Source organism: Acipenser ruthenus, chromosome 26 (assembly GCF_902713425.1).
Source record: "Acipenser ruthenus chromosome 26, fAciRut3.2 maternal haplotype, whole genome shotgun sequence".
In the NCBI taxonomy this organism is placed as follows: domain Eukaryota; kingdom Metazoa; phylum Chordata; class Actinopteri; order Acipenseriformes; family Acipenseridae; genus Acipenser; species Acipenser ruthenus.
Window position 1 is genome coordinate 9,405,090 of NC_081214.1, and position 12,519 is coordinate 9,417,608.

Here is a 12,519-nt window from a genome sequence, read left to right on the forward strand (position 1 = left end):
TCATTGAGAGCTACAGAAAACGTTTGATTGCAGTGATTGCCTCTAAAGGTTGTGCAACAAAATATTAGGTTAGCAGTCCCATCATTTTTGTCCATGCCATTTTCATTTGTTTTATTATTTACAATATTATGTTGAATAAAAAATCAAAAGCAAAGTCTGATTTCTGTTAAATATGGAATAAACAATGGTGGATGCCAATTACTTTTGTCAGTTTCAAGTTATTTCAGAGAAAATTGTCCATTCTTCGTTTTTTGTGGAGGGGTACCAACAAATTTGAGCACGTCTGTATATATATATATATTACTATAATTGCTTCGGCCTCAGATTTTCCTGTATGAAAAATGCACACTTTATGGTGAATTTATGTTTTTTTTAATGGTAATTTATTTTAAGCTGTCAGTGAAGAAAATGTATCAATCGCTCCTTCAGTTCTGTCAGGAAAACTCATGTGATAGAGAACAATATAAAAGCTTACACGACACATACTACATTACACATATTTCCATTACAACTCATCCTTCGAGGTACCCCTGTCCATAATTTAGTTTGTTCACAGTGGAGAGGCTGACTGTAGGGAAGCCATGGGCAGGGGTGCAGGAGAGCTGCCCTCCCCTTAGATAAAGCCGAAAAACAGGTGGCTGGGGAGAAGGTGAACTCTGACGTACAGCAGGGACGAATGGATTGAGGTCATATATAAAGCCTGTTCTAGATGATCACGGGACGTGTTGTTTATCAAATGACTAATCAAATACTAGCCATTTGACTGGAAAATGTTCTGATATTGAGGGTGCCTAATATGCTTGATGTTTATGATTTTAATCTAGCTTAAAAAGTTCCCTGCCTGAATCACTGCTTTGCAAAATTTAGTAGTCTCATGAAGTCACCATTAAAACCAGTCATAGTATACACAGTGATTGGAGGTTGAGTTCTCAGCAAGAGTCATTGTCTAAAAACACTTTCAGAATTGTTTTTCTTACAGGGACAGAAACTCCCAGAATCAGCTCATGTGTGTCAGATGCGTTCCTTCAACTGCAGCTTGAAGAAGTCTGCAAAATACATTTTATTGTTTACAAACACTATAAAAGAAATCCCACTAAAAACCATAATATATACAGCTATAGCCATTTTGCATCACCCTATAGAATGATCACATTTTGCTTCATAAAGTCGAATGAAACCTGCTGAATAATGTTACATTAACATATTGAATTACATACCGCTTTGTAGTTTTCCATATACTTAATGAAAAACTGACAAAAATTGAAAAATGTGACATTTGAAATCTAACATGTAATACTGTACTACATTTATGGCTTCCAGTAGACTTTTGCGATTTCATTTTGTAGTTTCTTTGATTACATGATGGCAAATAAAATATCTAAATTATGTTCATATAGTGTTTGTTTTTTTAATTATGTCTCAATCCTAAAATTCTAGGTGATGCAACACTTTTGGCGAAAGCTGTACATCTCATAGAAATCTACGAAGTGATGATAATACACATTAGATAAGAAACACTGGATATATTTTGTTAGCTCTGTGTACTTTAAAATCATGTAGTTTTGATGGCATTTGGAAAGGATTTATAACAGATCCCCAGCGTTCTTCCTTATGTGTGTCTTGGGATCCATCACATCCATATTTGAAACATAAGTCACTTTTGTTTCCCATAGTATTACCTCAAAGTGTATAAAGTTGTGGATCAATTTCCTGTTGTAAAGGATATTTATTCAGGATCTCTGTAGCCCTGGGTGGGTTCTTTGACCGGTATGCTAATTATAAATTATTATAACAGTGCTGTAATTGGGGCATCAATCATGCCAAAGTACTCAAACTGCAAATCACACACCAGGTCGCAGGAAATCTGTTTCATTCCTTAACCATGCATGGAGCACTATGAAAAAGGAAGCTGTGTGCTTGCATCTTTACATCAATTTATTAGCCCTTATGGAAAATAAATGAATGGATATACAAGACAAGTCAAAAGTTTGGAAGCAAAAATTAGGGGGGATATGACAGAAGTCTTTAAAATTTTAAAAGGAGCTCACAAAGTTAACCCAAACCAATACTTTAAGCACAGTAAATAAATCAGGACCAAAGGACACAGTGTGGAAATTAAGTGGAGATAGACAGGACACACTCAAGGAGACACTTCTTCACACAGAGGGTGGTGAGGGTGTGGAATGGACTAGCTAGTCCAAATGGCCTCCTCTTGTTTGGAAATGTTTTTATTTTCTTGTTCTTAAAAAAATATTTAAGGAAGTGTAAGGATGGGAGGGATTTTATTGCCCATTTTTCCTCATACAGATCCCTTACTTGCTAAATATCTTATTGTCCCTGAATAGCTTGTCTTGTCTATAAAATTATACACAAAAATGAGGAAGACATCTCACATGGTACCCCAGCATGTTCTCCTTTTTCTTGGGATGGGGAACTGTAGTGTAAAGGACCATGAAAGTTCCTAGATTACTGAAGTTATTCCATGATTGACTATGTTCCTTGAATTTGTATGCATACAAAGGAGTCCCACTGAAATCCACAGTAATGCCATTTGCAATATAGGATTCAGTAAGCTATCAAGAACACCTTCAGGCTATAATCCCTTCAGACCCCAGGGAAATCAGGGAGTGAGTCACCTAACACCCACATTCAAGTTTAAGTAGCTTCAAATGCCATTTAAACTGCTTTTTTACATGTACTTGACTATTGTAGGGTGTTCGCGGAAAGAGTTCTGTCACTCCAATATTGAATTAAGAACCACTCAGAATTATTGCAAGCATCCTAAATAGAGGACACTTTATATTAATAAATAGATACATGTGGCCATTTTGTTTAGCCTTCTAACCGTCTTGACTATCTAACCAATCCCTTTTCTTCCGCACCACTGCAGGATACAGAGATCATAAACACTGCTATCCTGACTGGAAGGACTGTGGCTATTCCAGTGAAGGTCGTTGCCATAGAGATGAATGGTGCCGTCACGGACGTCTCTACGTTTGTGGAATGCAAGTCGACCAATGATGACATCATCAAGGTGCAGTACAAGTCATGTGTCTCAAGTGTCAATATAAAAAAAAAATCACTGTGCGTATTGTGTTTATTTTGGGTTTGTGTTATATTATTATTATGTAAATGTATTGTTTTGTGGTTTAAACACTGTTTTATTGTTATTATTGTTTTAAAATGCCCCATCCAGCTAAAATCATAAGAATGCGTATGAGAAAGCCTGTGCAGAATGTGGTCAAGGGAAAAACTAGGTAGTTGATAGCCAGTTAATCCCTGGCACCACAATATAAAAACCAACAGCTTTTCTTAGTGTGGTTTTGTTTTATTTAAATTGTTTGTTTTATAATAAAGCCGTGCACCAGCTCTTCCACCCGCAGTATTATTGTGATTCTCTTCCTGGTCTGACATCACCACCAAACCTATCCGTGACAGCAGCATGAATCTACAAAGACTAATATGAGACCTCTATATCTTCTATGAGACCTCAATATCTTCTATGATACCTCTATATCTTCTATGAGATTGCTATATCTTCTGAGTCCTCTATATCTTCTATGAGACCTCTATATCTTCTATGAGACCTCTATATCTTCTATGAGACCTCTATAACTTCTATGATACCTCTATATCTTCTATGAGACCTCTATATCTTCTATGAGATTGCTATATCTTCTATGAGATTGCTATATCTTCTGAGTCCTCTATATCTTCTATGATACCTCTATATCTTCTATGAGACCTCTATATCTTCTATGAGATTGCTATATCTTCTATGAGTCCTCTATATCTTCTATGAGACCTCTATATCTTCTATGAGATTGCTATATCTTCTGAGTCCTCTATATCTTCTATGAGACCTCTATATCTTCTATGAGATTGCTATATCTTCTGAGTCCTCTATATCTTCTATGAGTCCTCTATATCTTCTATGAGACCTCTATATCTTCTATGAGACCTCTATATCTTCTATGAGACCTCTATATCTTCTATGAGATTGCTATATCTTCTGAGTCCTCTATATCTTCTATGAGACCTCTATATCTTCTATGAGATTGCTATATCTTCTGAGTCCTCTATATCTTCTATGAGACCTCTATATCTTCTATGAGACCTCTATATCTTCTATGAGATTGCAGTATCTTCTATGAGTCCTCTATATCTTCTATGATACCTCTATATCTTCTATGAGACCTCTATATCTTCTATGATACCTCTATATCTTCTATGAGATTGCTATATCTTCTATGAGACCCCAATATCTTCTATGAGACCTCTATATCTTCTATGAGTCCTCTATATCTTCTATGAGACCTCTATATCTTCTATGAGACCTCTATATCTTCTATGAGACCTCTATATCTTCTATGAGTCCTCTATATCTTCCATGAGACCTCTATATCTTCTATGAGACCTCTGTATCTTCTATGACACCTCTATATCTTCTATGTGATTGCTATATCTTCTATGAGATTGCTATATCTTCTATGAGTCCTCTATATCTTCTATGAGACCTCTATATCTTCTATGAGACCTCTATATCTTCTGAGACCCCTATATCTTCTATGAGACCTCTATATCTTCTATGAGACCTCTATATCTTCTATGAGACCTCTATATCTTCTATGAGACCTCTATATCTTCTATGAGACCTCTATATCTTCTATGAGTCCTCTATATCTTCCATGAGACCTCTATATCTTCTATGAGACCTCTGTATCTTCTATGACACCTCTATATCTTCTATGCGATTGCTATATCTTCTATGAGATTGCTATATCTTCTATGAGTCCTCTATATCTTCTATGAGACCTCTATATCTTCTATGAGACCTCTATATCTTCTGAGACCCCTATATCTTCTATGAGACCTCTATATCTTCTATGAGACCTCTATATCTTCTATGAGACCTCTATATCTTCTATGAGATTGCTATATCTTCTGAGTCCTCTATATCTTCTATGAGACCTCTATATCTTCTGAGACCTCTATATCTTCTATGAGATTGCTATATCTTCTATGAGACCCCTATATCTTCTATGAGACCTCTATATCTTCTATGAGTCCTCTATATCTTCTATGAGACCTCTATATCTTCTATGAGATTGCTATATCTTCTATGAGATTGCTATATCTTCTATGAGTCCTCTATATCTTCTATGAGACCTCTATATCTTCTATGAGATTGCTATATCTTCTATGAGATTGCTATATCTTCTGAGTCCTCTATATCTTCTATGAGACCTCTATATCTTCTATGAGACCTCTATATCTTCTATGAGACCCCTATATCTTCTATGAGACCTCTATATCTTCTATGAGACCTCTATATCTTCTATGAGACCTCTATATCTTCTATGAGATTGCTATATCTTCTATGAGTCCTTGTCACAAAGACGGCCAGAGTGGGTTGCGTCAGACCAGAAAGGAATTCAAACACAGACGGTTGTTGTGATGAGCCGAGTGCAATGGTGGCACTCAGCGTTTATTAACAAATAAAAAGGTTTTAAACGGTACACAAAACAGGACACGGCACTTGACGCCAAAATAAACAGACAGACAAAACGACTAGACACTAACACACAGGTGAAACGGAGACGAACAAACACGGTGAGAATACACTTATCATATTTATAATTACGCTGATTTTAACTCTCCTCTCTCTCTCCCGTTCTCCACTCTCTGAACACCTAACACTGAGTGACTAAAAATGTGCCTATTTATACTGTTGTGCTGGGATTCAATTACTAATTAATTATTCACTTGAATCCCAGCACGTGAATGAATTACGTGCAACCCCGTGCCACACATTATACATATTTTATCTGCACGTGAAGTGATGTGCCATCCTCGTGCCTAAATATAATTATACACTTTTTAAATACACGTGAAACACAGACCCGTTTATATCCCGTGTACCAATCTATACACCAAAATTAACACACGCAACATACAGCAACACATAACACACAAAATACACACAGGGGCGGGCACTTTGCCACATATACCCCCCCCCTGTGCAAAGCACACATGGCCTCAACGGCCACCTCCCCCCTTAAATACCCAGCAGTCCAGGCCAAAGTCTCGGGCTGGGAAGGGAGGCTTCAGTGGGCCCATGGCTGGAAATGCTGTCAGCTCCCCTGCCGGTAGTGGCACGGCTGACAGCATGCTGGTCCCGTCCTGCAGCGAAAAAGCTGCGGGGGCAGGTGGTCCCCCGACCTCCCCCTTCTTCGTAGCCGGCAGCTCCCTCCTGTGGGGCTCCGGCCACAAGAACTTCTGCAGCGAAACTGCTGCTGGGGAAAGTGGTCTCCAGACCTCGTCCCCCTTCTTCGTGGCCGGCAGCTCCCCTTTCTGGGGCTCCGGCCACCGTACTCCCTGTGGAGGTACGGGCAGCAGAGGCAGCTCCTGCTCCTCTGCTCCGGGCGGTGGCGGAAGCAGAGGCAGCTCCAGCTCCTCTGCTCCTGGTGGTGGTGGAGGCAGAGGCAGCTCCTGCTCCTCTGCTCCTAGTGGAGGAAGCGGTGGAGGTGGCGGAGGCAGAGGCAGCTCCTGCTCCTCTGCTCCTTCCGGTGGAGGTGGCGGAGACAGAGGCAGCTCCTGCTGCTCTGTTCCTGCCGGTGGAGGTGGCGGAGGCAGAGGCAGCTCCTCTGCTCCTGGCGGCGCTGGCTCCCTCCGCTGTGGCGGCTGGGCTGGTGCGCGCCGTGCTGCCTTCAGCAGCATGAATAGAGGCTGCTGGGGGACACCAGCCTCCTGCCCCTCTCCCCCCCAAAAAATTTTCAGGGGGTTGGGCCTGTAACTCCTCCCCTTCCGGCTCTTGGGGCTGAACCAGCAGGCATTTTCCCTCTGCTGGTGGCTTGGGTCCCAGAGCTGTGGAAGCCCCGACTTGCCTCCCTTTGGGCTGTGGACGCACCGACTCCTCCCTTTTTGGCTGTGGACGCACCGACTCCTCCCTTTTGGGCTGTGGACGCACTGACTCCTCCCTTTTGGGCTGTGGACGCACCGACTCCCCCCTCTTGGGCTGTGGACGTTCGGGCTCCCCCCACTCAGGCGTAGGACATTCGGGCTCCTCCCACTCAGACGTAGGACGTTCGGGCTCCTCCCACTCAGGCGTAGGACATTCGGGCTCCTCCCACTCAGGCGTAGGATGTTCGGGCTCCTTCCACTCAGGCGTAGGACGTTCAGGCTCCTTCCGCTTGGGCTGTGGACGCTCAGGCTCCTCCCGTTTGGGCTGTGGACGCTCAGGCTCCTCCCATTTGGGCTGTGGATGCTCAGGCTCCTCCCATTTGGGCTGTGGACGCTCAGGCTCCTCCCATTTGGGCTGTGGACGCTCAGGCTCCTCCCGCTCGGGCTGTGGACGCTCAGGCTCCTCCCGCTCGGGCTGTGGACGCTCAGGCTCCTCCCCATAACTGCGGAAGGGACAGTGGGCGAACAGGTGATCCTGGTCGCAGAGGAGGCACCCCGGCGATGGCTTGTTACATCGCCGTGGATGCCTGGCCCTTAGGCGGCACTCCTCCTCCCTGTCCTTCACCTCTTTATCTGTCTCTGCCTCCCGCTTGGGCTGTGAAGGCAAAACCAGCAGGCATTCACCCTCTGCTGGTGGAGATGGGGACAGCAGGTACTCCTCTGCTGGTGGTCCTGCTACCTGGGCTGCTGTTCCGTTTATCGTCGCCTCCAGGTAGCTGAGGAGAAACTCCACACCTTCCTCCAAGGTGTTTGGGGTGTGTTCCTGCTGATAGGCCTCCCATCTCTCACTGTCCATCATCCACAGGGCCCGGACGACTATGGGCAGAGACTCCAGGAACCAGTCCCGCCATTTTGTGGCGTCTTCTGCCATTATATATATATATATATATATATATATATAATATTTTTTTTTTTTTTTTTAAACAAAACCCCTCCTGATCTGACGCTTGGAGGCGCGGCTATCCCACGATGACACCACGTGTCACAAAGACGGCCAGAGTGGGTTGCGTCAGACCAGAAAGGAATTCAAACACAGACGGTTGTTGTGATGAGCTGAGTGCAATGGTGGCACTCAGCGTTTATTAAAACGGTACACAAAATAGGACACGGCACTTGACGCCAAAATAAACAGACAGACAAAACGACTAGACACTAACACACAGGTGAAACGGAGACGAACAAACACGGTGAGAATACACTTATTATATTTATAATTACGCTGATTTTAACTCTCCTCTCTCTCTCCCGTTCTCCACTCTCTGAACACCTAACACTGAGTGACTAAAAATGTACCTATTTATACTGTTGTGCTGGGATTCAATTACTAATTAATTATTCACTTGAATCCCAGCACGTGAATGAATTACGTGCAACCCCGTGCCACACATTATACATATTTTATCTGCACGTGAAGTGATGTGCCATCCTCGTGCCTAAATATAATTATACACTTTTTAAATACACGTGAAACACAGACCCGTTTATATCCCGTGTACCAATCTATACACCAACATTAACACACGCAACATACAGCAACACATAACACACAAAATACACACGGGGCGGGCACTTTGCCACAGTCCTCTATATCTTCTATGAGACCTCTATAACTTCTATGAGACCTCTATATCTTCTATGAGACCTCTATATCTTCTATGAGATTGCTATATCTTCTATGAGATTGCTATATCTTCTATGAGTCCTCTATATCTTCTATGAGACCTCTATATCTTCTATGAGACCTCTATATCTTCTATGAGACCTCTATATCTTCTTGTTTTAAATTAATTTGCCTGTGAAAGAAAATAAAGATCACCTTAAAAAAGGGTTTCTGCAGACTGGTAATCCCTTAATTAAAGTTTAATATATTCCACATAGTTGAAATCTTAATCTAAAAGGTATTGGAAAGAGAGGCCTGCGAGCTGTAAGGGGAAGGGCCCTGAGAGTTAAAGCACTTAAGGAAAGGATTGAAACCACTTGTTACATTTGTCTGTAGGTAGCTAACAAAATCATTCCATAAATCTTATCTGTCAAACACTTTTATACATTATATACATCTCAGATGTGCAGTTTTGAAAGAAACATATGTTATAGCAAACATGTATTTTAATTTTAAAACAGACATCAGGTACTACACTGGGTTAAAGAAAAATCTCAGTTTGCTTGCCTTGATTTCCAGAAAATCTGTTACTGCTTCACTTTCTAGGTCATTTCACCCCAGCAGTGTCTCTTGGGTTATATTAAGGAGACAATTAAGGGATTGGGTTTCGTAGTGGACTGGCATAATTGAACATTAGCAGCTGTTGTAAGTTCTCAATCAATCAAGAAATCAATCAATCGCCTTTAACAAGGGAAAAATAAAGTTTTGTAACATTTTTAATGTGTGCCTCAAATGAGAGGTCTGGGTCAAAAATGAGACCTAAGTTTTTTATTTCTTCTCCAATATCTGTACAAAGACCATCAAGCACAAAACCAGACAAGTGTATATTCTTGTATTGTTTCTGAGGTCCCAATATCGTCAATTCTGTGTTGTCTGAATTTAGCATTAGGAAGTTTTTAAACATACAATTTTTCAGGTATTCAAAATATTAGCAGCAGACTCATCACCCTGCTTGAGGGACAGGTAAAGCTGAGTATCATCAGCATAACAGTGAAAATTAACTCCATGTCTACGAATAATATTACCCAAGGGTAGCATATGAAGAGAAAACAGAATTGGGCCAAGAATCGAACCCCACATGTAACCTTTGATAAAAAAGAGGTCTCCTCCTCAGTTTTAACAAACTGAAACCTGTTAGAGAGATAGTACCAGAACCAGGACAGGACAGTACCTGAAAATCCCACCATATTTTCAAGGCAATCAATTAAAACAGAGTGATCAATGGTGTCAAAGGCTGCACTTAAATCAAGTAAAACAAGAACCGAAGGCGAGCCCACATCAGAGGACCACAGCACATCACTTACCACTCGAATTAGTGCCGTCTCAGTGCTGTGATGCGGCCTAAAACCAGACTGAAATTTCTCAGCAATGTTCTGTGCAGCAATAAATCTGTTAAGTTGCTCCGCCACCACTCTCTCTAACACCTTGGATAAAAAAGGAAGCCTGGATACGGGTCTGTAGATATTAAGCTGTTAACATTTAAAACGGTGGTATTTATTTTTGGAGCTACTTCTTTTAAAAGTGTAGTAGGAATGGGAGCTAATGTACATGTTTTGGGTTTTGTATTTTTAACTAGGACACCCAGCTCTTGTTCACATGTCAATATAAAATGCTGTACGGTTTGATTAGATTCAGACAGAGCAAGCATCTTTGCATCATTGTTTTTGTCAGTTGACGTGTCTCGATTTGGTATACAGTTGCTCATCTGATTTCTGGTGCCCAACACTTTTTTATTGAAGTGATTCATAAACTCTACACAGCTTCCTGGAGGAGGATTCTGTGCAACACACTCCAATTGTGGATTTGTTCATTTTGTTATGGACTGAAAGAGAAATCTTGGGTTATTCTTATCTTTGTCAAGAAGATCATAATAATAGACCAATCTAGCTAGATACAAGGCAGCCCTGTATGAGTAGGACCAGTAACATGCTGAATAAAACCCAGGGACTCAAGCAATGTCAGAAAATCTCTACCAAGAGGATCTCTATGGACATCAACATGTACATTAAAATCACCTACAAGTAAGATCCTATTGTTATGTTTAACAATAATTGTTGACAACAACTCACTGAATTCAGATAGAAAAGAAGAGTTGGCTCTACGTGGGTGATAAGTAACAGAACTTTCTGATAGAAGGAAAAACCTGAAGGACAGGCCTCTACCAGGGATGCATTTTTATCTTGCTTCAACCACATCTCACCGAAAGTAAAAATGTCTAAATTTGTTTCAATAAAATTGTTAATTAAAACAGACTTGTTTGCTAAAGGTCTTGTATTAAGTAAGCCAAGACAAAGCATTTTTAGCGCATGGCACGGTAAGTTGACAGTGTGTATTGAAATCATAATTTGACTACCTTTTCAGTACAAGAGCCCCGAGGGGAGCGCACACTGCTTCAGTTGAGTAGATTAAATGCTTCAAAAGTTCTAATGTCCCGTTCAGACTCCAGCGCGTGCCCTGGGTTTGTGTCCTTTCACAGCGCGTGTCCTTTCACAGCTCTGACAGCCTCTGTCAGGAGCTTCTAGCCATACAAGCAATGAACTGGAAAATCACAGACGAGTAAAACAATTAAACCAATAAAAACAAACAGTAATGAGAACTGAAGAGGAAAACATGTTCTCAAAGGGACTTGGCTTCCCTGAGCAAATTTAAAACCAGCGTGATGAGTGAGGGAGGGACACTGACTGCTTTAATTAACACTATTGAAACTTCAAGTAAGGCAGTATTTTGAAATTGTTAAGTCTGAATTTACTAGTTTATACAAAACACAACATACATTAGTAGTAGAAGTCGTAGTGTTACGCAGTGCAACACATTTACTGTTGTTTCACTTTTAATGTGCTCACTGTCTTTGTTAAGACAGGGTATTGAAATCATTTGTCAATGTGCTGACCAGACTTATCTCTGATTTCACTGTGTCCCAAGTGGACTTATGTCCGATTTCACTTAGGACTTTCATACGATTTCTCTTACGTCTGACAGTGCAAGAATATGTGGAGCGATAAAAAAAAATGTTCTGTTTTAAGGCATTTCTCTCAAACTTAGTAGAACACCCCCAAACTAATGTGTTTGTGTGTTTAAATATGTACGCTGGGGATTCCACAGGGAACATTGGCTCTGGTGCTTCCACAGGTTAGGGAGGCAACACAATTAGTTAATGACATACAGGAGGAAATGGTTTGGAAATATGACTATCGTATAAGCATAATGAAGACATGGTAGAATCACAAATAGGTGCTGCAAGGTAAAGCATTAAAAACATGGTGATCATAGCTAATGAAACTATTCCATAAATCTTGTCATCTGTTCAAATTTTACATGTTAGAGGAAATGTCATACTAGAATAAAGAAGCTTTCAGGTAGTCTTCCATAGCACTTCCTTCAGTGAATTCTTTCATTAACCAGCCAGCTCCTCCCCGAATCATTGACCTGCACTGCAGCCAGTCACATGACCCCATAGACACTGAGGTGACCGAGGTAAGATTAATGAAATTATTTCACTAAACTTCTTGGAAGGCCTTGAACCTTACTCTCAGCACGACGGCTTAGCAATCAAACCACTAAACTATTACCAACCTATTCAATTAAAAGAAAAAGGTATTATTGAAAAAGGCAAACACATACTACTGTGCTATAGGGGAACCAAGGGGAAGCTCCTCAGACCATTGTTCGCAGTAATTACCTGCCTTTTATTTACTGTGTGAAGCAAACAGTGCAGCCAAGTCTGTGGTACTGTCTCAGGCTAAGGAGATAAATCAAGGCCCAGGCTTCTCCCCGGCACCCCTCCTCCTGTGTAATTGCAGCCAACAGGAGCAAATGATTTGTTAGCAGCAACTAGCAGGGAAATGACAGCCTTGTTATATTCTGCAAGTGGGTTTTAAAAGCCCCCTCTGCGCATT

The 12,519-nt window shown here is 41.2% G+C and overlaps 1 protein-coding gene across 2 annotated transcripts in view; it reads left to right on the forward strand.

Moving 5' to 3' along the window:
- LOC117430243 (transmembrane protein 132E) overlaps positions 1-12,519 on the forward strand; it is a 299,335-nt gene that overhangs the window by 247,880 nt on the left and 38,936 nt on the right. For both annotated transcript variants that reach the window (XM_034050090.3, XM_059000772.1), the window contains exon 5: positions 2,891-3,034. In XM_034050090.3, the coding sequence (XP_033905981.3) occupies positions 2,891-3,034 (144 nt within the window). The remainder of the gene's footprint in view (positions 1-2,890; positions 3,035-12,519) is intronic.